General features: G+C 50.0%; 2 protein-coding genes across 23 annotated transcripts in view; both read right to left on the bottom strand.

Moving 5' to 3' along the window:
• Window positions 1-16,451, bottom strand: part of EHMT1 (euchromatic histone lysine methyltransferase 1) — a 298,696-nt gene extending 282,245 nt beyond the window's left edge. For 18 of the 19 annotated variants that reach the window (XM_058302808.2, XM_058302813.2, XM_058302812.2 and 15 more), the window contains exon 1: window positions 16,380-16,451. In XM_058302808.2, the coding sequence (XP_058158791.1) occupies window positions 16,380-16,442 (63 nt within the window). In that variant the 5' untranslated portion in view covers window positions 16,443-16,451. The remainder of the gene's footprint in view (window positions 1-16,379) is intronic. The other variant, XM_058302821.2, reaches the window with a different exon arrangement.
• A 3,269-nt stretch (window positions 16,452-19,720) lies between these two features.
• On the bottom strand, window positions 19,721-26,412 carry ARRDC1 (arrestin domain containing 1). 4 transcript variants are annotated; one of them, XM_058302805.1, is made up of 8 exons: window positions 26,213-26,412; window positions 22,032-22,142; window positions 21,461-21,511; window positions 21,220-21,374; window positions 20,841-21,023; window positions 20,578-20,754; window positions 20,076-20,511; window positions 19,721-19,994 (listed from the first exon to the last, which is right to left on the bottom strand). In XM_058302805.1, exons 1-8 carry the CDS (start codon window positions 26,328-26,330, stop codon window positions 19,930-19,932), a joined length of 1,296 nt encoding a protein of 431 aa, XP_058158788.1. In that variant the 5' UTR covers window positions 26,331-26,412; the 3' UTR covers window positions 19,721-19,929. The 4 variants fall into 4 exon arrangements, with proteins under 4 accessions (XP_058158788.1, XP_058158790.1, XP_058158789.1 ...); XM_058302807.2 differs by lacking the exon at window positions 26,213-26,412 and adding an exon at window positions 25,680-25,777 and having other exon boundaries at window positions 20,076-20,754; XM_058302806.2 differs by lacking the exon at window positions 26,213-26,412 and adding an exon at window positions 24,328-24,658 and having other exon boundaries at window positions 20,076-20,754.
• Window positions 26,413-26,467: the final 55 nt, after the last annotated feature.

Raw genomic sequence — 26,467 nt, 5'->3', positions numbered from 1 at the left:
TGACAAGCTGACTAAAATTCATATAGAAAATGCAGGGGACCCAGAAAAGGAAAAATAATCTTGAAAAACAAGAACAAAGTAGGTGAATTCACACTATGTTATTTTATACTTACTACAAAGTTACAGTAGTCAAGATATTGTGGTACTGGCAAAAGGACAGACATGTCAAAAATCAATGGAATAGGGAAGTGGATGTGGCTCAGGCGACTGGGCTCCTGCCTACAAGGGAGGTTGCTAGTTCAGATCTCAGTGCCTCCTAAAGAAGACAGCAAGCTGACACAATGGGCAGCTTATGCAACAAGATGATGCAAAAAGAGACATGGAGGAAAAACATAATGAGAGACACAACAAAAGCAGAGAGCAGAGGTGGTTCAAGCAATTAGGTACCTCTCTCCCACATCAGAAGGTCCAGGTTCAGTTCTGGTGCCTCCTAAAGAAAAGGAAGACTAACAGGCACAGCAAGTGAAAAACAACAAGGGGGTGGGGAGAAATAAATAAATAAAATAAATCTTAAAAAAAAATCAATGGAATAAAACTGAGTCCAGAAATAAGTTCTAACATTATGGTCAATCTATTTTTCACAAATGGGCCAAAATAATTCAATGGAAAATGACTAGTCTTTTCATAGACAATGGGGCCAGAAGAGCTAATTTTCGCATACAAAACAATGTAGCTGAACCTCTATCTCACATCATATACAAAAACTAAATAAAACGTATCACATACCACAATAAACGAGCTAAAATTATAAAACTCTTAAAAGAAAACATAGGCTGGACACCACCCAGAAGAAAGAGGGGCAAAGGAAAAGAAACTCAACTGCAGAACTGTGAGTCAAAGCTGCAGCTGGAGCTGCTGGCACCTCCCCGCCGTGAAGACCATCTGGAATTCTCCGGCCTAAGTCGGCAGCTACAGACGGCAGGAAATGGGAGGCAGAGGGACACAGCCACAGGCTGATTCAGGTTTTGACCAACAAATCTGGTCTGCTATATCCCAGGAACCTGGGAGTGGCATGCTTTGTTTGCCCTGGAAGCCAGAACAGAACTAAAAAGATCCAGCCCTCTCAATCACCCTCCTAGTAACCAGAACTGGTTGCTGAGGACGCACAAGGGAATGGAATTGTTCACTACCCAAGAAAAGAGGGGGCTGACAACAAAGCTTGGAAAACAACCTCTGAGAAAGTTTTAATTACAAAGCTCTTAGCCTCCAGGAAAGATCCTCTATCACATTGATCCAGTCTATAGTAAAGCAAACATACACCAATCACACTTTGAACTGAGAGGGCTGTCAAAGAGCGCCATCTGCTGTCAGACCTAGAAAGTGCATGTGAGGAAATTATAAGCAAATAAGAGGCTTTTTCCAGCCTTTACCACTTCCCTTTCCAAGGCCCTTGGAAGCGGGTTTGCAACCCATTACTGATCAGGGCCCAAATTTAAGCAACTAACAGGGACAATCTAAAGACCCAGATCAGGTTAAACCACCATCAAAAAACAGCAGTAACACACAGCCTCCTGCCACTGCAACCCTACAAGAGAAATTGTGCATCTGGGTAAACCCACCGTCCAAATCAGATGCCTAGACATCAGCAAAAAATTACAAGCCAAACTAAGAAAATGGAAGATATGGCCCAAGAAAATGAATATATCAAAGCCCAGATGTGACACAAGATTTGAGACACCTATCAACGAGATTTCATACAAATTTCCAAAATCAAATTAATGAGTTGAAAGACAATATGGCTAAAGAGATTAAAAAAAAAAAAAAAATCAAGAAGACAGTGCAAGCACAAAGAAGAATTTGAAAACCTAAACAGAAAAGTAACAGAACTCATGGAATGAAGGACACAATAGGTAAGATCAAAAACACATTAGCGGGAAGTGGATGTGGCTCAAGCGATCGGCTCCCATCCACCATAAAGGGGGTCCCAGGTTCAGTTCCTGGGACCTCCCGGTGAAGGCATGCTAGCCTGCACCGTGCAGACCTGGCCTGCACCACGGGGAGCTGGCCCACACCACAAGCTGACGTAATAAGATGAAGCAACAAAAAAGAGACAACAAGGAAAGACAATGAAAGAGACAACAAACCAGGGAGCTGAGGTGGTTCAAACAACTGAATGCCTCTCTCCCACGTTGGGGGTCCCAGGATTAGTTCCTGGTGCCTCCAAAAGAGAAGACAAGCAGACACAAGAAGAACATGCAGCAAATGGACACAGAGAGCAGACAGTGAGCATAGGCGGCAAGGCAGGGTAAAAAATAAAATAAATTTTGAAAAAAAAAAACACATTAGCAGCATACAACAGTACACTTGAAATGATAAAAGAAAGAACTGATACAGAAGACAGAACAGCTAAAATTGGAGAACAGAGAAAGAAAATAATGGAAAAAAATTGAGCAGGGGCTCAGGGAGATGAATTACATGAAATACAACAACATATGTGCCATGAGAGTTCCAGAAGGAAAAGAGGCAGAAAAAACAATTGAGGAAATTTCCCACCTCTCACGAAAGAAATAAATTTACGTGTCCAAGAACTGCAGTGTACCCCAATCAGAATAAATCCAAACAGACCTACTCCAAGACACATACTATCCAAAATGTCAAAAGTCAAAGAGAAAAAGAAAATTCTGAGAGCAGCAAGGGAGAAGCAAACCATTACACAGAAGGGACACCCAGTAAGACTTAGTGCATATTTCTCATCAGAAACCATGGAGGTGATAATTCAGTGGTATGATAGAATTAGGATACTGAAGGAGAAAAACTGCCATCTGAAAACTCTTTAGCTGGCAAAATTGTCCTGCAAATATGAAGGTGAGTATAATAATCACAAACAGAAACTAACAGAGTTTGTAAAAAAGACTCCATCTTTGCAAAAAATATTAAAGGGAGCTGTGCAGACCGAAAGGAAAAGGAGAGAGGCTTAGAGGAGAGTGTATAAAGAAAAAATAGCAGAAAGGATAGCCAAAAAAGTAAAAAGAAGACAAAAATAAGATATGACATGTAAAAACCAGGGGAGCCAATGTAGTTCCAGTGATTGAGCATTGGCTTCTACATTGGAGGCCCCAGATTGGATCCACAGTACCTCCTAAAAACAAAGAAACCACCTAACACTGGGGAGAGGGTGTAGCTCTGTGGTTGAGCACCTGCCTCCCATGTACAATGTCCCAGTACCTCCTAAAAAATATATATATATATATATGAAAATCAAAGAAGAAAATACTGGAAGTAAATAGTGCATGTACAGTAATATCATTGAATGTGAAAGGATTAAACTCCCCAATAAAAAGACAGGCTGACAGAATGGATTAAAAACATGAGCCATCCATATGTTGCCTAAAAAAGACGCACCTTAGACCCAAGAATAGAAACCCGCTGAAAGTGGAAGGTTGGAAAAAAATACTCCATGTAAACAGTAACAAAAAAAAAGAGCAGTGGTAGCTATACTAATATTGGACAAAACAGATGTTAAATGCAAAAAAGTTATGAAATACAGAAAGACATTATATATTCATAAAAGGAATAATCCACCAGGAAGAAATTATAGTTATAAATATCTATGCACCTAACCAGGGTGCCCCAAAATACATAAGGAAAACTCTAGCAAAACAGAAGGGAGGGGAAGCAGCTGTGCCTGAAGTGACAGGGCTTCCACCTACCATATTTGGAGGACCCAGGTTTGATCCCTGGGGACCCCTGGTGAAAAAGAAGAGAAAGTGTGCCCGTGTGGGGAGCCACGTACCCATATGAGTGCCCACATGAAAGTGAATCACGCAGCAAGATGATGATGCAACAAAAAGAGAGTCAAAGGGGAGAATCAAGGTGAAGCGCAGCAGAGACCAGGAAACTGAGGTGGCGCAGGTGACAGGGACCCTCTCTCCACATCAGAGGTCCCCAGGATTGAATCCCCGTGAATCCTAGAGGAGAAAAAATGAGAAGACAAAAAGAGAAATAGATACAGAAGATCACACCGCAAATGCAGACAGACAGCAAAAACAGCAGGGTGGGGGAGGAGGGAAAAACTGAAGGGAGAAACAGACATCTTTACAATAATCATTGAAGACTTCAACCCCCCACTTACATCCTTATATAGAACAACCAGACAGAAGATCAACAAGAAAACAGATAACCTGACAAAGGAGCTATAGACCTAACACATACACAAAAGTAGCACACAAATTCAGTAGTTCTACATTCTTTCAAAGTGATCATGGATCTTGCCCCAGGAATGACCACATGTTGAGTCACAAGGCAGGTCTCAATAAATATAAAAAGACTCAAGTTATTCTCAGATCACAATGGAATAAAACTGGAAATCAATAAAAGATGAGAAAGGGGAAAATTCACAAATATGTGGGGGCAAAAAAATCACACTCCTAAACAATCAGTGGGCCAAAGAAAAAATTGTAAGTGAAATTAGTAAATATTTTTGAGACGAATGAAAATGAGAACACAATTTATCAAAACATACGGGATATAGTGATGGCAATGATGAGAGGGAAATTTATAGCCCTAAATGCCTATATTTAAAAAAGAAGAAAGAGCTAAAATCAAAGATCTAACAGAACAACTGGTGAACCAGAAAAATAACAAACCATTCCCAAAGAAAGGAGAAGGGAGGAAATAAAAAAGATTAGAGCAGAAACAAATGAAATTGAGAACCAAAAAAACAAGAGAAAATCAACAAAACCAAAACCTGATACTTTCACAAATTCAATAAAATTGACAAACCCTAAGCTAGACTAACAAAGAAAAAAAGAGAGAAGATGCAAAAAAATAAAATCAGAAATGAAAGGAAGTTACAACTGATTGCAAAGAAATAAATAGGATCCTAAGAGGATATTACGAGAAACTGTATGCCAACAAACTAGACAACCTAGGTGAAATGGACAAAGTCCTAGAACTGCACAAACAACCTACACTGATGCTACAAAAATACAAGAACTTAACAGTCATCAAAAATCTCCCAAAAAAGAAAAGTCCAGGACCAGATGCTTCATAGGTGAAATTTTACCAAGCATTTCAAGAAGAGTTAATACCAATCCTCTTTAAACTCTTCCAAAAAATTGAAGAGGAGGGAAAATTACCCAACACATTTTATGAAGCCAACATCGCCATAATACTAAATCCAAATAAAGATACAAGAAAATTACAGACCAAGCTCTCTAATGAACACAGATGCAAAAATTCTCAAAATACTTGCAAATCGAATCCAACAGCATATCAAAAGTATTATACAGTATGACCAAGTGAGATTTATTCCTGGTATGCAAGGGGGGTTCAACATAAGAAAATCAATTAACATAATACAATATATTAAAAAATTGAAGGAAAAATACCACACGATCATCTCAATCGAAGCAGAAAAAGCATTCAACAAAATCCAGCATCTTTCCTTGATAAAAACACTTCAGAGAAGCAGATGTGGCTAAAGCAATTGGACTCCCATCTACCATATGGGAGGTCCAGGGTTCAATTCCCGGGACCTCCTGGTGAAGGCATGCTGGCCTGAGTGGAATGCTGACCCGCACAGAAAGGGCTGGCCCACGGAGGTATGCTGGACCACATGGCAAACTGGCCCAAGTGGAGAGCTGGCACAGTAAGATGACGCAACAAAAAGAGACAGAGGAGAGACAATAAGAGACACAGCAGACCAGGGAGCTGAGGTGGCGCAAGAGATTGAGCACCTCTCTCCCACTCCAGAAAGTCCCAGGATCAATTTCCGATGCTGCCTAAAGAAAAGACATGCAGACACAGAAAAACAGACACAGAGAGGAGACAATGAGAGGTGGGGGGCAGAAATAAATAAATCTTAAAAAAAAAAAAAAAAACTTCAAAAGATAGGAATAGAAGTTCTTCAATATGATAAAGAACATATACGAAAACCCATAGCCAACATCGTACTCAATAGGGAAAGGTTGAAAGCTTTCTAAGATCAAGAACAGAAGAAGGATGTCCACTGTCAATGCTGTTATTCAACACTGTACTAGAAGTTCTAGCTATAGCAATTAGACAAGAAAAAAATAAAACTAAACTAAATGGCACCCAAACAGAAAAAGAGGAAGTAAAATTCTCACTGTTCTCGGATGACATGATCCTATATTTAGAAAATTATGAAATGTCTATGACTAAAAAAGTTAAGTATAGATTTGCCATGTAACACAGCAGTACCACTACTGGGTATATACTCAGAAGAATTGAAAGCAGTGACACAAACAGATATCAGGCACACCACCAAAAGATGGAAACCCAGGTATCCATCAATCAATGAATGGATAAACAAACTGTGCTGTTTACACACAATGGAACATTATGCAGCTGTAAAATCCAGTCACAAAAGGACAAATACAGTAAGCCTGCGCTATTATGAACTAAATATATTGTGTAATCAAATTGAGTTAATAAATTGAATATGGGTCACCAGAAAACAGAACGAGGTTAGAGAATGGAAAGCTGGGGTTAACTTGTCCAGAACTGGTAAAAAGGATGTGTGCTAATCTTTGGAGATGAATACAAAAGGTGAAAGCACAACATAATGTTTGTAACTAGCAGTTCTACAATATGAGTATGACAGCGTTTGAAAGGAAACATCTGAGATCACGTACATTAGTAAAAGAAGTCTAAAAAACCTAACTTGGGACTATATGGCATAGTAAACACCTTATATGAAATTTGAAGAAAAAAAAAGTTAAAAGATAACCCACGGAATGGAAAAAATATTTGCAAATCATGTCTGATAAGGACCTAGATTCCAAACTACATAACGGATTCTTATAACAAAAGATAAACAGCAGAATGAAAAAAAAAAAAAAAAAACAGGCAAAGAATCCTTTCAATGGATATTTCTCCAAAGAATATGCATAAATTGCCAATAAGCACACAAAAAGATGCTCAACATCATTTCTCACTAGGGAAATGCAAGGCAAAACTATAATGAAGGAAGCAGATGTGGCTCAAGCAACCGGGCTTCCACCTACCACATGGAAGGTCTCGGGTTTAGTTCCCGGTGCCTCCCGGACAAAGTCAACTGGCACAGTAGGCAAGTGCTGCAAGCTGACATGACAAGATGATGCAACAAAAGAGAAACAAAAGAGGAAAGACATGAGAGACACAACAAACCAGGGAGCTGAGGTGCCTCAGGTGACTGAGCACCTCTCTTCTACATGGGAGGTTCTGGGTGGGTTCCTGGTGTCTCCTAAAGACAGGGAGCACACAGCGAATGGACACAGAGAGCAGGCAGCAACCATATACGAGGGGGGCAGGGATAAATAAAATAAACCTTAAAAAAAAAAACTATGACAAGGGAGCAGGTACAGCTTCACACGTACGAGGTCCCAGGTTCAATTCCCGGCACCTCCTTTAAAAAAAAAAAAAAACACTACAATGCAATACCACTTCACACTCACTAGAATAGCTATTATTTTTAAAGTGGAAAATAAGTGTTGGTGATCATATGGAGACACTGGAAGCCTCATACACCGCTGTTCGGAATGTAAATATGGTATAGGTCCTGGGGAAAACAGTTTGGCAGTTCCTAAACATAGTTACAATATGACCCAGCAATCCATTCCTAGGAATATACCCAAAAGAAATGATTTTTAAAAATTTCCATACACACAATTGTACACAAATGTTCATAGCAATAATATTCATAATAGCCAAAAAGTAGTGGAAACCACCTAACTGTACTTCAACAAATAAATGTATAAACAATTACAGTGGGAAGCGGATGTGGCTCAATGGCTAGAGCGTCCCTCTACCATATGTAGGGTCCAGGGTTCAATCCCCAGGGCCTCCTAACCTGTGTGGTGAGTTGGCCCAATGCGCGGTGCTGCGGCATGCAGTGCCAAGGCAGGGGTGTCCCCCGTGTAGGGTGCCCATACACAAGGAGTGCGCCCTGCAAGAAGAGCCACCCATGCAAAAAAAGCGCAGCCTGCCCAGGAGTGGCGCCACACAGATGGAGAGCTGATGCAGCAAGATAACGCAACAAAAAAGAGACACAGATTCCCAGTGCTGCTGACAAGAACACAAGCAGACACAGAAGAATATACAGCGAATGGACACAGACAGCAGACAACGGGGGGGGGAAGGGGAGCGAAATAAATCTTTTAAAAAAAAAAAAAAAATATATATATATATATATATATAGTATATCCGTACAGTGGAATATTATTCAATCATAAAAATGAATGCAGTACCACCCTGGTGCCAGTTCCTGGAGGAGAGAGCAACCCTCATGCACATACTGGGAACACGTATGTCTGGCACAATCTGACTGGCGCATCCCCAAGGACTGAACCAGGGTACTAGTTGCAGGCTTGCTGTCCCAGAACTTACCCAACACGTAGAAAGCAGGTCACAGAATTCTCCTACAAAACACTGTGGGGGAAGCAGACATGGCTCAAGTGATTGGGCTCCTCTCTACCATAGAGGAGGCCCAGGGTTCGATTCCCAGGGCCTCCTGGTAAAGGCAAGCTAGCCCATGCGGAGTGCTGGCCCACACAGTGAGCTCGCCCAAGTGGAATGCTGGCCCACAGAGGAGTGCTGGTCTGCGCAGGAGTGCTAACCTGCATGGCAAGCTGGCCCAAGCAGACAGCTGGCACAGCAAGATGACGCAACAAAAAAGGACACAGAAGAGAAACAATAAGAGATGCAGACCAGGGAGTTGAGGTGGCACAAGAGAATGAGCACCTCTCTCCCACTCCGGAAAGTCAAGGATCAGTTCCTGGAGCAGCCTAAAGAGAAGACAAACAGATAAATAAATAAATCTTAAATAAAAATTTTTAAAAACACTACAGGACAGTAGTCAAATCATGGCACCTGGGACAAAGGGACTGCTGACCACAGTACACAGAGTGCAATGCCCAGGACCGTGAGAAAACAGTTTCCTAGATGAAAGGGGACATTCATAGCATTGTAAAAAAAGGATATTCTTAGGGCCACATATGCAGGCCCAAGACAGATGCCTATGCAGAAAGGAACAGACCACTGCACTCTGGCCTGGAGCTATTCTCTAAACTCGTGAATGACTAAGTCCTAAAGGAGACAAGTCAACCTTTAGGACTTCATTGGAATTCAATAAAGTCTCAGTTATAACACTAGCTGGATACAAGCTTAAGGAACAGACAACTCAGAGTCTAAATTCCATCAATAACAGCTTAAAATATCGAAAGTCCAGTATCAATAAAACATTACGAATTACACAAAGAAACAGGAAACAACAATGCAGAAAAAGGAGAAAAATAAAGTATATGATACCATAAAAGAGTAGGACCAGACCTAAGATATACCAGACAAAGACTTTTAAAAATATTGTCCTAAACATACTGAAAACAGCTAAATGAAAACATGGGCAAAGAACTATAGGAAATAAGAAAAAAGAGTTGAACACAAAACAATAGAAAGGGATTACTTCTGAACTCATTCTATGAGGCAAGCATTACAATGACACCAAAACCAGATAAAGATAGAACAAGGAAAGAAATTTACAGACCAATAACCCCTATGAATATAGACCAGCACACAAAAACCAGTAATGTTTTTGTACTCTAGTATTAACCTGAGGAGGAAATCAGGGGGAAAATTCCATTTACAGTAGCAACAAAAAACTCAAAATACCCAGGAGTCAATTTAACCAAAGAAGTACAGGATCTATATAAAGAAAACTACACAACAATACTAAAAGAAATCAATGAAGAGCTAAACAAATGGAAAGACATCCCATGATCATGGATTGGAAGAATAAATATCATGAAGATGTCAATCTCCCCAAATTGATTTATAGATTCAATGCAATACCAACCAAAATTCCAACAGCCTACTTTACAGAAATAAAAAAGGCAATTATTGAATTCATTTGGAAGGCAAAGTGTACCCGAATAGCCAAAAGCATTCTGAAAAAGAATGCATGACATGGGAGGAATTTCACTGCCTGACCGTGAAACTTATTGCAAAGCTACAGTGGTCAAAACAGCATGGGGCGGTGGACTTGGCCCAGTAGTTAGGGCGTCTGTCTACCACATGGGAGGTCCGCGGTTCAATCCCCGGGCCTCCTTGACCCGTGTGGAGCTGGCCCATGTGCAGTACTGATGCATGCAAGGAGTGCCCTGCCACGCAGGGGTGTTCCCCACATAGGGGAGCCCCACGCGCAAGGAGTGCGCCCCATAAGGAGAGCTGACCAGCGCAAAAGAAAGTGCAGCCTGCCCAGGAATGGTGCCGCCCACATGGAGAGCTGACACAACAAGATGACGCAACAAAAAGAAACACAGATTCCCATGCCGCTGATGACAACAGAAGCGGACAAAGACGACGCAGCAAATAGACACAGAGAACAGACAACGGGGGGGGATAAATAAATAATTTTTTTAAAAAACTGCATGGTACTGGCATAAAGACAGACACATCAATCAGTGGAAAAGAACTGAGAATCCAGAAATAAACTCTCACCTCTAAAGACAACTCATTTTTGACAAAGCTACCAAGTCCATGTTAAAAGGAAAAAATAGTCTCTTCAACAAATGATGCTGGGAGAACTAGCTATCTATAACCAAAAGATTGAAAGAGGACCGCTCTCTCACTCCCTACGTGAGAATGAACTCAAAATGGATCAAAGACCCAAACATAAAAGCCAGGACCATAAAACTACTAGAAGAAAATGTAGGGAAACATCTTAAAGACCTTGTGGTAGGTGGTGGTTTCTTGGACCTTATACCCAAAGCACAGGCAACAAAAGAAACACAGATTCCAAACTGTATTCACCAAATGCAAAGAATGTGCCACAATGATGAAAGAGGTTGTTATTGTGGGAGGAGTGGGATGAGGAAGGGTGGGGGGTATATGGGAACGTCTTATATTTTTTTAATGTGACATTTTTTGGGATCCATGTATCTTCAAAAATATATAATTAAAAAAATTGATGGGGAAGTGGACTTGGCCCAACGAATAGGGTGTCCGCCTACCACATGGGAAGTCCAAGGTTCAAACCCCAGGCCTCCTTGACCCACGTGGAGCTGGCCCATGCACAGTGCTGATGAGCACAAGGAGTGCCGTGCCACGCAGGGGTGTTCCCCGTGTAGGGGAGCCCCACGTGCAATGAGTGTGCCCCGTAAGGAGAGCCACCCAGCACAAAAGGAAGTGCAGCCTGCCCAAGAATGGTGCCATACACACTAAGCGCTGACAAAAGATGACACAACAAAAAGAAACACAGACTCCCGGTGCTGCTGCTAAGGATGGAAGCGGTCACAGAAGAACACAGCGAATGGACACAGAGAGCAGACAAGAGCGGGGAAGGGGAGAAAAATAAATAAATAAATAAATAAATCTTTTTAAAGAATAAAATTAAAAAATTGATGGGGTGGGGGTGAGGAGTGGGGTATATCAAAACCTCTTAAAAAAAAAAGAAAAAAAAACCTCTTATGTTTTTTAATGTAATATATTGTGTGATCTATTACCTTTTTAAAAAATTAAAAAAATAAAAAAATATGTGGACTACCAAAAAGAAAAAAAGAAAACAGATAAATGGGACCTCCTCAAAATTAAACACTTTCACACCTCACAGGACTTTGTCAAAAGGGTGAAAAGGCAGCCAACTCAATGGGAGAAAATACTTGGAAATCACATGTTCGATAAGGGTCTAATAGCCATGATACATAAAGAGGTGTTACAGTTCAACAATAAAAAGACAAAGGACCCAAATAAAAAAATAGGCAAAAGACTTGAATAGACATTTATCCAGAAGAAATGCAAATGGCAAAAAAAGCACATGAAGAAATGCTCAACATCACTAGCAATTAGGGAAATGCAAATTAAAACTACAATGAGATATCATTTCACACCTATCAGAATGGTCACTATTAAAAAAGACTACAAGTGTTAGAAAGGATATAGGTAGGAACACTTATTCACTGTTGGTGGGAATGCAGAATAACCCAGCCACTATGACTGGCAATTCCTAAAGAAGCTGAATATAGACTTGCCACGTGACCCTGCAATACTACTACTCAGAAGAACTGAGAGCAGTGACACGAGCAGACACCTGCACATCTATGTTCATAGCAGCGTTATTTACAATTGCCAAAAACTGGAAGCAACCCTGCTGTCCATCAACCAATGAACTGGATAAACAACTGTTGTTTATTCACATGCTAGAATATTATGCAGCAGTAATAAGAAATGCAGTCATGAAGCATATGACAAAATGCGTGAACCTAGAAGACATTATGTTAAGCAAAGCAAGCCAGACAAAAGGACAAAATACTGTATGACTGCATCACTATGAACTAAATACACTAACATATTGTATTATTCCATTTATATAAAATGTATACATAAATTAATTTATAAAAATGAAAGTTGATTAGTGCTTATATAGGGTTAAGGAAGGTATGCTAAGGGGTGTGGAGTTTTTCTTTTTGGAGTAATGAAACAATTCTAAAATTTTTTGTGATGATGAATGTACAACATTGTGATTATACTAAAAGTCATTGATTATTCACCTTGGATAGATCATAGGGTATGTGAATGTCTCTCAATAAAACGGCCTAATAAATAAATAAATAACTGTACAAGAAAAGCCAGAAATAGCAGCTATGTATAGCAGGGGAAACAGAGTGAGACCAAGAGGTGAAGAATTTTATTGTTTGTTTGCCTGTGTTTTTAATTATTATTATTATTATGGAAATAATGAAAATGCTCTAATGACTGAAGTGATGAATGCACAACCATGTGATTGCACCAAATACCACTGGTTATACACTTTGGATGACTTGTAGGCATTATTAATACGTATCAATAAAATTGATTTGTACAATAAAATAAAGAAAGATGCAAAGATGCTAAAAGTTTAGAGGGGGGAAGAACACTTACAAAGGATCAATAATCAAACAGGACTTCTAACAGCAACAATGGGAACCAGAAGACATTGGAATGGTGACTTCAAAATGATTTCCAACTTAGAATTTCATGCCCAGCCAAACTTATCAATCAAGTGGGTGGCAGAATAAATACATTTCAGATATGCAAGTCCCAGAAAGTTTGCCTCCTTTCACTTTTTCAGCAAGCTACTAGAGATGTATTCCATCACAGTAAGATGCACCTCCAAATGCAGGGAAAGGTGGTTTACACTCGAAAAAGGTGAGGAGAATTCCCCAGGGTGACAGCTGTGCACCAGGCTGAGAGAACTCACATTCGGACTGAGGCAGAGTGACCAAGGAAAATCTATCTCCAGGAATAACATGGAACCAAAAAGTGACCTGACAGGGCTGAGAGGGTGAAAATTTAAATTGAGAAATATTTACAGAATTAAATAATGGATGGTATGAGAACATAATTCTGCCTGAAAAATAAGGCAATTCTTAACTCCAAAGAGAGGAAAAGAAGGTTGTACAAAAAAAGTAATGCAACCACAGTTTAATAGGTAGCTCAGCACGGCACAATAATTACCTGGACATACTGATAAAGACTGAACAGGCATTTAACCAAACATGTGATGTACCTAGATACAACAAGGAGAACACAGAAAAGAGCATGCAAGAACTCAAACCTTCATTTACCATTAGAAGTCAAGAGATAACTCCTAAAACTGGTGAATAAACACATGGCAATACAAACATTTATAAATATGAAGAGAATGCCAAAAGAAACAGCTAAAAAAGTTGCAAGGAGCTGCTCTGTCTCTAAAGGGAAAAGGCGGGGAAGACTGCCTCTTTTAAAAATGTTTTTTAGCACTGACTGACTTTTTAAAGTGTATTTATATCATATTTTTAAAATACTGTTAGAGGGAAGTATAATAACCACCCTACTAGAAAGACTAACAGGGCTTATGCTGGAAAGGCCCTCTGGTCAAAAAATGAGGCAAATGCCTCAAGTCCACCACAGTGGGCTCAGACCCCTGGGCCCCATTTACTAATCCACAAAATGAGGGAATGTACTCCATTACCCAAGCAGTTGTTTTCGGTGTGAATACGTTGTAACTACCTTTGTAGGTCAAGGAAAAGAGAAAAGAATGACTATACTGTTAAATAATTTTCAAGTATCAGCTTTGCTAGTTTAGTAATTGGTAATTAGTGAATTCTGAGGCCAGTACCATTTCCTAGACCAAGTAGCAAGACATAATCCAGTCCACAGTATCAGGCCTACACTATACAACGTCCAGGAGAGTGACAACCTGGGACAAAGACTGCTGCAGTACAAACAGGGCTCTTCCCCCATCATGGGCCTCCATAATAACCAATTAGAATGGTGAATCTAAAACCAGAACTTTTAAGTAGCATACAATGACCACTGCATTACTGACCACAAGAAACAATTCAAAATTTAGAAGATTTTAGACCAAATATTTTCAACAGGTCACTGTGCTCCAACGATGGGGGGCTAAGAACGCATACGCCTTCTGTGCTCTGCAGGCAGCCACTTCGAACCAGGTTGCAAAAAAAGTTGTCTCCTGTGCGCTGGACACACCCGAGGCTGGCGGCTGGGACAAGCCGTGGCTGCAGCAGCATGTGCAGGGGCATTCCAGGGAGACAGCCGGCTCAAGGCAAACACAGAGCAATGCAACCTCCACACCATCTCCAAGACCCCTGCTGGAAACGACCCTTCCTTCATGTCTGCTCCCTCTGTGGGTACAGCACATGCTCTGCCAGCACGGGCTCTGGAGCGAGGCCACCCATATCTCCATCTTCTCAGCCACAAGTTCTGCGACCTTGGGCCTCTGTGGTATCTGTTTCATCGTCTGTAAATAGGGCAATAACCATACCTACCTGGTAAGACCGCTGTCAGGCTTAAGTGAGCGCATTCACATAAAGCACTAGGGCAAAGATAGATAGATTTAAGGCTCAATAAATGCATCCATCATCATTATTGCCTGTCAAGCTCTCTACTCCAGCCTGCCTGTGGAATCAGAGACATCTGGGTCCATGATCTCATCAATTATGTATTAAGCACCTACTGTGTGCCAGACACCAAACAAGTTCTAGTCCTGTAACTGACTAGGCCAAGTTACTTAACCTGTGTCAAGTCCTGTTTTCTTCACCAGCTAAATAGGAAATCATAGTACCTACTGCGCAGAGTAAAGTTGAGGACAGGAATAATCTAAAGGGATTGGCACAGTGCCTGAGATACAGTAGGTACTCAATAAATGTTATCACCAATCACACACCTTCTCCCTACTAACCAGTAAGTGACTTAAGGCTAATTGATCATTTTGTTCCCAGAGCCTAATACATGCCTTGAATATCATAGATAATAAATACTGGAAGCACTGAATTGAAAAACTCCCTTGCACCTTCTAATTCATTTCTGTCAATACCCCCAAATAATGCAGACGGGGTGGGGGAAAAGGTTGTACATTTACATGAACTAAAATATACTGTTAATTTTCTGCATTATGTTACTGTCATAGCTCCTTATTACACCATAACTTTCTGATCATTCAAAGTCCCAATAACTACTACATATTGATTTAAGAGAAAAACTAGTAGGTCTTCACTTTTTCTCGAAGTTGTTCGCCCATTTCAGTCCTGAGACCCCACAACTTCTGCATTTCCATAAGCACAGTCTCCTGTTTGCTTTTCAATCGGTGGAAAACTAATGGCACATCTCGCAAAAGTTTAATTTCCATGCTACAAGCAAGGAAACAAACTATCTGTAAGAAGGAGCAAAGAAGAAGGCCGAGATTATTCACAAAAGAACGTTAACTTTTTATATTCAGTGCACTTTAAAGCCATTTGTTTAGAAATAAACTTAAAGTCGGCAAAGCTTCCCACCAAGAGGGCAAGTCGGCTTCTGACAGCCACCCGAGATGGAAAGCATTGTCCGGGGGGAAGCGTGCCGGGGCCGACCAACTTTTCCTTAAGGTGCCATCCCAGTGAGAACGAAGTGAAAGGTCAGCAGCAGCCGAGGAGGGCACCGACGGAAGGCGCCGGCCCTCCCGCTCCGCGCTCCCTCCAAAGTTCGCCGGCTCCCTCTACTTTTCCCTTTTGTCTTCCGAGCGCTCCCCGGGGCTCCCTCCACGGAGGCCCACCCAACAGCATTCCGGCTCGCGCGTGCCCCGCGCGGCGCCAAAGCTCGGGGTCCCGGCCGCGGCAGGCCCGGGACGCAGGGACGCGCGGCCTCGCCCGACCCGGGCCCGACCCGCGGCCCGCCCGGCGCCGACCCCCGACCCGCGCCCGGCCCGGCCCGCGCCTCGCACAAAGCGCGCCCGGCGGGCGGCGGCGGCGGCGGCGGCCTCGGCCCGGCCTTGGCCTGAGGCGGCGGCGGCGCGGGAGGGCAGCGAGGGCGCGCCTCGGCCCGGCGTCCGCCGCCGCCCGGCCCCGCCTCGCCCCCCGCCCGCCGCCCGCCGCCCGCTCCCCGCCCGCCCGGCCGCCCGCCCGCAGCCGGCCCCGCTCGCTCACCTCGGCATCGGCGGCGGCCATGGCCCGGGCCCGCAGCGTGGCCCCGCCCCTCCCGCGCGCCATCGCCCCGCCCGCCCCGCGCGGGGCCAGCAGCCGGGGCGGGGCTGCCGCCTGCGTCTGCGCCTGCGCCTCCGTCCGCGCCTGCGTGCTGGGGCTCGGGCCGTGGCGGCGCCCGCGCCTGCGCGCAGGGACTCGGGCCGTGGTGGCGCCCGCGCGTGCGCGCAGGGGCTCGGGATGTGACGATGGCCGGAACTGGGGTGCGCTGTGCTACCCTGGGCCTAGCCGGGCAGAGGCCTTCCTCCGAAAGTGGTCCTCCGTTTAAAACAAATATCCTCTCATTCTAAAGGGGCATTCTGGTCGACTGGCCTAGGGTGGAGAAGGGTTCCAGGCTCGTACCTCTAACCCCGGACATACAACGACAACGTCGGCCTTGGCCGAAGGCGATCCTCCTGTGTTGGGTGCTGGGGTGATGCCCCAGCTGGGGCGGTATCGCCCGCACCGGGAGGGTGCGTACCACGGTCGGGCCGTCCTGCGGCTGGGAGGGAGTGGCCCCAATTAGCGGGGGTGCGCTTCAACTGGGACGGTGCCTATTTGGGAGCGTGTGGCAGGAGTGACCCTACTGGGGGATTGAGGCGACTGTGCGGATGCACAAGCTGGGAGGAGGGCGGCTGTGCCCTGCTTGGGGGAGTGCCCAAATGGGGAGTTCCCACGTCTGAAGGAGAGTTGCTCCAGCGGGGGGGTGGGGCGGCGGTTGTGATGCCCCGGCTGGTGGGGGGTGTCCCAAGGTGGCTGCCCCGACTGGGGCTGTGTCCCAGCTGGGCACGGTAACTAGATTCTCCCTGGCTCTTTCCTACGTACCGTTCACTAGGAAGCCAGACTGGCTGGAGGCCAGGGCCTGGGTCCCTCCCTCCCTCCGCTAACCTGACGGCTGCACAGGTAGACATGAGCAAGGGTTTTTCCAAAGATCAAACAGCCTTAAGTCTTAACTGGACACGCGTTTGCAGTGCCACATAAATCAGCTTAGGACACCTGCTCCCCACGAAGAGCCATGATTCTCCCATGTCCTGGGAGTTGAGAAAAGAAACATGGCTGAAATTGGGGTTCTCTAGCCAGTCATCACAGGAGAGGAACGGGCACTGCATTGACAAGAACGGAGTAAGGCCCTGAGGTCTTGACAATTCTCCTGAGTCTGGCACTGACGGCACACACATACAGAGGAGGAAGTGGGCAATCCTAAGAATCAAGGAAATCTTCCCAGGTTTCTTTAGGGCACCTAGACTGCTCTATCAAACCGAAAGTCAGCTCATGACAGGCTGGGGTTCCCCACGTTCTCATAGGGACTTCTTGCCCAGCCCTCCCAGGAGACAAAAGCAGTAGCTCTCCTGGCCTGCACAACCAAACCTGACCCACCTTTCCCCACACCTGCCTCTCGGGGGCCATCCTGTCCCTCTCCACTGCTGCCTTGAGATGTGCTGCGTCCCTTTTCCTGGAACAACACTGCCAGAGGTCTCTGCACTCTCACTTCCTTACCATGCTCAATGTCACCTCTGCAGGGAAGCCTTCCCTTGCCTCCCCGTTTGAGTTGATATCCCACCCCTAGAACTGCCTTGATATTTTGTTCCAAAGCATTTTATATCTGACCCTCCTACAATCTTACTAATTTTGCACTCTCTCCCCCACTAGACTAAGTTTAGGTGAGGCAATCAGGAATTTTTGTTTTGTTGTGCCCCAGTGCCTAGGATAGTGCCTGCCACACAGGAGACAAAATTAGTATTTGTTGAAGGAATGATAATGTTGAGAAAAATCCTTTCCCAGGAAATATTGACTATAAATGTGTTTGTCAGGAGGCCACGGGCACACTTTATTCCCCCATTTGCAGTCTGTGGTCTGCCCTAGTAAGACCACTGGTCACTTCTCACAGTCAGCATATGATGAGTTAGCTCAGTCAGGCACTGTTCTACCCAACTTGTATAGGTGAACAAGCTAAAGCAAAATAATAGAGTACCTTTTTCAAGGTCCCAAGGCTGGCAAGAGAGGAGAGATTAGAATCCAGGCAGGGCTGGCTGCAGATCCTTTCAACCATGAGGCTACACTGCTCCTAGCACGTTTTTGGTTCTTGCTGTTCTTTTTACTGGTAGGTGTTTTGTAGATTATACCACTTGTCACATACATTTTGCTTTCTGCAATATTCATCCTCCTGTTATCCCACAAATAAATTTTTATCGGGTACATGGCTGCCTGGCTAAAAACATTACTGTGCCACCCTGGCAGCAGGGATTGACCAATGGGATGTATGCAAAAGCGACCTCAACCTTTCCCTTAAAATGCTGGAGGGCAAGCCCCTTGTCCGTTTTCCCCTTCAGTAGGCTGAGGGATGGCAAAAACTGCAACCACCACCCAGAACCCTGGGATGGAAGGCACATTTGTGCAGGAAAACTGCCTCAGGCCTGGGCCTGCCACCTCGGGATTGTATAAGCACAAGGCATAAACTATTGCATAATATTTGGGGGAAGGGGACATTTGACCTGTTCCCTGTTAGTCCCAGGGGCTTGTTATAGATAAGGAAACTGGCCTCACACCTAGCCAAGGGCACCCCTTCACCAAATAGCAGAACTGGAATTTGAACCAGAGTGGCAGCATGGCAGCAACCACCGCCTGCAGAGCTTCCCAAAGTGCCCCCGGGGCCACTGGCCTCAGAGGGCGGGGCAGGGTTCCCCTTGGGAGACTGTGCTCTACAGACCAGAGGCTTTTAAGTTTGCTCTTTGGTTCCTGGGGTCCCGGATGACAGTCTTGTCATTTCAGAAACTGCGAGAGGAGTCCCGTGTACTCGTAGGAGCCAAAAAGCAGTTTCCCCAGAGCCAGACTTGGCCGTGGTGTCATTGAGAACGCAGGATCCCAGGGGAAGGAACTTCCACTGGGGGAGGGGTCTTGGAGCAGGCCCTCCCCCCACCCACCAAGTGTTTTCTTAAGCACAAAACGTCCAAATTGGGCTGCTGGAACAGTGGGTGCTGGACCCCGCGAGGCCGAGGCTGGCTCTAGGACAGTGGAACCGGATGGTCTTCTTGCCACATCACAGCCCCTTCAGCTAAGGCCCAAGCTTGAGGCACTCAAGTCCGGCTCCAGGAGGCGTGCGGAAGCTGGCCTCCGCTCAGCCAAAGCAGCTCCCTGCAGCAGACGCCCCCAACTGCAGGGCCCCCGCCCCCGCCGCCCGCTGAGGGGTCGGGAGGCTGGGGTGCCGGGGATGGGTTTGTGATGAAGTGAGCGCCCCGGAGGTGGGAGACGCCCAGCGGGGGCAGGACGAGGATGCCCGCCCCTCTCCCAGGCCGGCCTCTGCCCAGCTCTACAAATCAAGCTCTTTATTTACACCAAGTCTCTCCAGCTGCAAGCACGCCGCCCCCTCCCGACCGCGCACGGGGGCGAGCAGGGGCAGACCCGGGCTCTGGGCCCGGGGCGAGGGCGGCCCGCCGTCCGGGGTCCTGAGTGGCCGGGCCAGGCCCGGAGGGAAGGCACGAGGGCCGGGCCGCCAGCGCCCGGGGGGGCAGCCGCGGGGTCAGCTCCTGGGGCTCAGGCCGCGCTCCACGCCGCCGCAGCTCTGCTCGTAGGTGGGCGGGGCCTCTGCGGGGAGAGAGCGGGGTCTGCGCGGGCTCCCGGGGCGCCCCCGCCCTGCCCGGCCGGCGCCAGGCCCGCCCCGCTCACCATCGGGGTAGCCCCACGAGCTGTACTCGGGCGGCAGGGTCGAGGTGCTGGCGGCGGGCGGCGGCGCGCCCGCGCCTTCCGCAAAGTAGGGCACGGTGGCACCCGTGGAGACGCACAGGGGCGGGGGCAGCGCGTGGGCGGCGGGGCTGCCACCCCGAGGGTGGGGCCCGGGGCCGCCGCGCGCGGGGCTGAAGGCGGCGGGCGCGGGCGGCGGCGGCTGCGAGTGGCTCTTGGTGAGGGCAACCGGGTCCAAGGGGCGCGCGCCCCGGGTCTCCGCCGCCTCCTCCTGCGGAGGCGCCGAGGGCACCACAGGGGCGGGGGCGGCGCCGGGGGGCGGGCCCGGGCCCGGCAGCGGGCTCGGCGGGGCGTGGTTCACAGCGATGTTGCCGATGAAGACCGGGAGGGTCACCGCGGCCTCCGGGGACTTCAGCGAGACCTGGGGGGAGAGGGGCCGTGAGGGGCCTAGGGCCGCCGCCGCCCCCGCCCGGGCCGCGCCGCGCACCTGCAGGTAGTAGTCGATGTGGATGAGGCTGCAGCCCGGCAGGGCCGACTGGGGCAGCGCCGGCACCAGCACCTGCTCCTGCCACTGCGCGCGCCGCCAGGCCTTGACGCCGGCGCCCTCCACCTCGGCGACGGTGCGCACGTCGAACACCCAGCGCTTGGCCTTATAGGACACTTTCTGGGGAGGGCCCGGCCCGTGAGCCTGCGCCCCCCCTCCCCTTTCCCGCAGGGGTAGGCCCAGGGCCACCGGAGCAGGGCTCTGACCTGCAGCAGACTGGCCACCACAGGGCCGGTGTCCTTGCCCGACTGGTTGTCGATGTCTGCGTGCAGCTGGAGCACCTGGCCCACCACGTAGCCGCGGAGGTCTGTGCTGGCCGTGAGGACGACGCTGCCCGTCTTCACCAGCTTGTAGGAGAACTTCTTGGTGGTGGAGGCCACGTTGGGTTGCTTGGGGAGAGGGGCGAGCATGGGACCAGGTTAGGCAGGCAAGGGCAGGCCGGGCCCCTGTGGCCCCAGGACTGCCCCTGCCCGGGACACCAGCTCGGCCAGCTCAGGACAGAGGACAGAGGCTCTCCAGGGCCCTGTCTGCCCCGCCTTGGCCCAGCTCCACGCCTGCGAGGGAGGGGTCCTGGCCCATCCTCACCTCGATGTCTGGGATGCTGTTCAGGTTCAGGGGGCTCAGGATATAGAACACGCGGCTGCACTTGTGGTCCTTGGAAAAGCGTGGCGTGTCTATGGTGGCCCGTACCTGGTGCACCACCTTCCCAAAAGGGCCCTCGAAGGACGTGGGTGCTGTGGCTGGGGAGAGAGCAGGCGCTGCACCAGGCCCGCCCCCTCCAGGGCCTCAGCTGCCACTACCCAACCTCAGCCCAGCAGAGTCTCACCAGGAAGCAGGAACTGGAAGGGGAAGGTATGTTCGCCAGCAGGCAGGCTCCCTGCAGAGACAGGACAAAGGAGTGGGGGGAGGGGACCGAGCTGCCTCAGGAAGCTTCCACAGAGCAACCACAGGGCTCCAGAGGGTCACCTGGGCACCCCCTCCCCCTCCCAGAGGGGTCAGGATCTCCGAGGCCCCACGGCAGACACGTGCTCAGCTCACACCACCTGCCGTACCTCCACACCTGGCTGGGCCTCCCAGCCTCTGTCTCCAGGGCCACAGCAGCCAGGGGCGTGGCCTGAGCACAGCACAAGGGACAGACTTGAACAAGGGGGGTGGTGGGAGCAGAGTGACCAGCTCCTTTGGAGTCTGCACCCACCCAAATCCAGCACGAGGAGAAGCTGGATCCCTTCACCCCCCAGCCCCTATCAAGCAATGCCCCAGTGCCTGCTGGGGAGAGCCCGGGAGAGCTTGGGCTGGTGAGGGGAGTCGGCAGACAGGGCAACTGTCCAACACCTCCCCAGCCAGGGGTTGTCCCAGGGTCAGCCTGGGATGAGACGGGGACTGGCTCCCTGACTCACCCTTGTCGGCCAGCGACAGGGAGCTGTTGAAGTAGCCCTCCTCTACCACCCAGGCTGCATCGTTGGCTTTGTTGGAAACGCCGCAGGAACCCATACAGGTCACTCGAATGGCTGCAACAGGGAGGGCACCGTGAGCCGAGCCAGGCCCCTGGTCGGGGCTGCCCCGGCCAGCCGGAACCTCTACCAAGACGCCCTTCCCTGCCCCGGGCATGGGAATTCTGGCAGGGCTGGGCAGCACCCAGGGAGCCAGGCAGTCCACCCAGGCTGGGCCCGCCTCCTGCCAGAGGGCACCTCCTGCTGCCCCTCTCTCGGGATGCCCCAGCCTGATGAGCACAGTTCTATCTGTCCTTCAGTCCAGAGCAAGAGGGTCCCACAATACCCAGATGACCCTGGACTGCCCCGACTTGATGACCCTGGCTCCCAGCCACACCTGGGCCACAGCTGATTAACAGAGGGCCGCAGGGATGTGCCCTCTGGCCCCACATCCCCCCCAGTTGGGGAGGCAACCCTTCACACTCCAGGAAGCTCAGGGCTAGCCCTCACACTGCAGGAATGTGGGCAGACCTGCTGGAGCAGGTGCTGGCACTCCACAGTCTAGTGCCCTGGTACAACAGTCCTTGGCTTCTTTGGCCAGCACTGCCCAGGAGGGCTGCTGGCTTGGCCTCTGCCCTGCCCCTGGGGAGTGCCCAGACCAGGAACTGTTCGCTGCAGAGGCTTCTGTGGTTTTGTGGTCCAGAGCTAGAATGGCCCCATCTGACAGACATGTGCCCAGGGCCACTACTGGACAACCAGGTCCAACCAAGAGGTGAGGGCGGACAGGCCCTGCTCACAGCAACAGGTAACCCGGGAGCTCCATCCACCCCACCCCCAGACAGGGCTGAGTCAAGGCCAAAGACCTTGGCCTCCAGATGGCCCCTCTTCTCCCATGGCCTGACGGGCAGGGCAGGGCAGGCCATAACTCAGACCCTGACAGCCCCACAGAGCCAGCAGGCAGAAGAACAATGGTGTCCTGCACACGCAGGCCCCGTTGGGTCACCCACCAGGCTGTGCACACGACCCCCAGCTCAGCCACAGTCCCGAGCAGCTCTCTGCAGCAACCAGACCCAGGCCTCCACCCTGACGGAGATCCGTGCCTCCTGGGGCTCCTTCCAGCCTAGCTTTGCTGCCCCAATTGAGCTCAAATCCATGCTCCTTCAGCCATCCCCTCCCAGGGCCAGGAAACCGGGAACGCCAGAGCCGCCCCTACAAGGCAAGAGATGGCCCGAGAGAGCCACAGGCAGGGAGCACTGAGGGGCAATCCCCAGAGGAGATAGGTGGCAGCTGACCCACACGCTAATGAGAAGAGGGTTCACGCCAGCTGATGGTCCAGAGAGAACCCAGAGGTGTCACCGTGGCCCGGCTGGCCCAGGTGCTGGCTGAATGCCCTCAAGTGACCCTGGGTGATGGCACATGGAGCCAAAGAACCGCCCAGCCCACCACTGTCCAATTCCTAACCCACACCACCATGGGGAAAACTAAAGTGGTTGTTTTAAATCTCTTAGTTCAGGAGTGGTTTGGCACTAGATAACTGGAACAGATGTCCAACCTCAATAGGAAACAGGGAAAACACAAACAACTTACCGTTTTAACCCAATACATATGCAAATGTTAAATATTTTGACACGTGTTTAAACATCTGGAAAATAGACACTCCAAGGTGATAACAGTTAAACCCCTTTTGATAGTGACCCTGCAGCGCCATGCGTCCTACCAATGCTGCGGTTGAAGCACATCCTCCTGGAGGAGCAAACACCCATACCCAGCATCCCCTATGGCACAGTCCCTCTGCTCCCCACTGTCCTGGCTCGGCCCCCACGATAGCACCAACTAGCGGTGCAGGCTGCAGAGCCATGAGGGCTGTGCCCGCGATCTAGGTCTTAAAAAGAGTTGTCTAACAACGTTCCAACACATAACCAAAGGTATCCGCCAAACTGACCAGTGTCCGTGGTTGGGAAGCTGCAGCCTACCTGCTAGGTCTGCTGTTAGTCTGGTTCTTAAAGGAGAATCCTGATTTGGTTTGTTACAAGAGTAACTCTCAGACCCCTGCTTTCCTCCTGAGCCAGCCCTCTCGCATCCAGGGGTCCTCCCTCCTCCCACCAGTAGCCCCGCTCAGCAGCACAGACGTGAAGACTCACTCCTTTACCGGAAACAACCCCCCTCCCTGCCCCAAGTGCCACAGTCTTCCAGTACAAGAAGCCACTTCTCCTTCTGCCCTAAGTTTCCAACTCTATAAAATGAGAATAACAACAGTACCCACCTCCTGGGTTGCTATAAAAAGAGTTCATCTGTGACAGACAAGCGGGCAGAAGGCTGAATGTGGACTATCTGTATATCTCCTCACTGCCCACCTCGAAAGGCCCAGCCTGACAACCAGCCCTGAGCGGTGCCTGACCCGGCCCCCCACCTGGTGCTTGCAGCAGCCAGTGTGCACGTCACCAGGGTCACTCATTTAACAAGCACTTGGTGAGTAACGCCGGAAGCTCCCGGGCAAGCGGGCCGCCCTTTCTTTCTGTATTTCCTGGGGGTGGAGGCCCCTGGTTACATCACTGGCCCTTCCTTTCCCACCCCCAGCTGCACTGGAGGAACCCCCAAACGGCCCCAGCACACACAGAGCACCGTCTCCTTTTGAATAATCTGCTTTCTGGGCCACAACTGTCCCCCTACTCCTCACTCAGAGCCAGGACCATCAGCTGGAGCCCCCCAGCGTCCCCTGGCACAGCTGGCAGCATGTCCTGGCCACACGGAGACCAAGGGGCTCAGCCCAGCCCTGGGCATTCACACGCAGCTCAGACCACGCCTTTGTTGTGATCAGCAACGAGTTGTCGCGAGACCCCAGCAACGGGAGGAGGCAGCAGGGTGGGCGTGCAGGCAGGGAGGCTCTGCGTGGAGTTCCCCCAGCCCACGAGCACATCCTTCTTTGCCGATGAGCCGCACTGTCCTCTCACCCAAGAGCCTTTTGGTCTCTGACCCACTTCCACACGTTGACTGCCCACTCCTCGCATGTATCCCCTGCCACCACTGCACCTGCTCCCACCCCGAACTCAATCCAGGGATACAAGGAAGGAGGAGGATACGGTCATCACACGGGAGGGGCCACAGCCTGGCAGCCCCTACCCTGACCCCCGCAGTGTCAAAGAGTGGAGAGGTGGGTCAGATGTGTTGTCCCCAGGCTCACAGGGGAGAGGAGCATGGCCAAGAGGGGTACAGTGGCTCTCGGCCCACACCAGTGGTGCCACAGTGTCAGCAACACAGAGGCCCAGGACTGTCGGTGGATGGCCCAGACCCAGCACCCCATCAGCTCTGGCAGCCCGCCAAGGCGGAGCTGGGGGTGGGGGCTCAGAGCCAGGGATGTGGGCATGGGGCACAGCAGCGACGGCTCTGGCCCCTCTAGTAGGCACCCCATCCACCCCACCCTCAGAGGCCAAGCTGTGAAGTCCCCCAGAGGTGGCCACACCCCACACAGGCAGAAGAGACACCTCGGCAGTGCCCTGGCAGGGGCCACCACCGAAACCCGATCCCCAGTCCCAAAGCCCCAGAACTCTGCGGAAGAGGAGCGGCGTGGGCAGAGGGGCGGCCAGGAGGGCTCAGGTTCAGCTCCCAGTTGCCCACCGGGCCAGGTAAGATGAGCAGGAGCCTCCCGGCTGGTTGAGCCTCAGGCGACAGTGCAGGGGTGTGCCTGGCCGTGAACCAGTTCCCAGGTGAGGAGGCCCAGCAGGTGCGCGCCGCTGCCGACCCTTGGGCCCGACAGGAGGCCCGGAGGCAGGCATGCGACCAGATCGAGGTGGACAAGCAAGGTGGACAAGCTCTACGCTACGTTCCTGACTCTGACCGCTGCCAGGACAGAAAGGGGCAAGAGCAGAGAGGCTGTGCCGCCAGGGTCTCGCCCCGCCCCGCCCCGACAGCCGCCGCCTCCCACCCTGCGGGTCTGCGCCGTCGGCGGCCACGCCCTCCCCGTGGCCGGACTGGACGCACCCAGCCCGAGCCCCGGGCCGGCGGTGACACCTGGGCCGGCCCGGCGAGGAGGGGCCACGGCGGCGGCCTCCGAGTCTGCGGCCCCAGGCCCAGGTGAGGGCGCAGCCACCTGAGGCCCGCCCAGGCCCGCCCGCGAAGGGAACCCGGAACCGTGCCCGGCCCGCGCCCACCTCGGAAAGGCAGCGGCGCCCCTAGGCGCACGCGCACGGCCCCCGCCAGCGACTCCCCCGGACTGTAGACAACGCGGCCGTGGCTCAGACAAATCTCGAAGAGCTGCAGGCGCCCCATGCCGCAGGCCTCCGGGGCCAGTCGCGCTCCGCCGCCGCCGCCCGCGCTCGGGGTTCCCAGGCCCGTCCGTCCACCGTGGAGCCCGCCCACCCCCGGGGCCCGCCCACCCCCGGGGCCCGCCCACCTCCGGGGCCCGC

Source organism: Dasypus novemcinctus, chromosome 8 (genome assembly GCF_030445035.2).
Source record: "Dasypus novemcinctus isolate mDasNov1 chromosome 8, mDasNov1.1.hap2, whole genome shotgun sequence".
In the NCBI taxonomy this organism is placed as follows: domain Eukaryota; kingdom Metazoa; phylum Chordata; class Mammalia; order Cingulata; family Dasypodidae; genus Dasypus; species Dasypus novemcinctus.
This window is presented reverse-complemented; position numbering and strand designations above follow the sequence as displayed.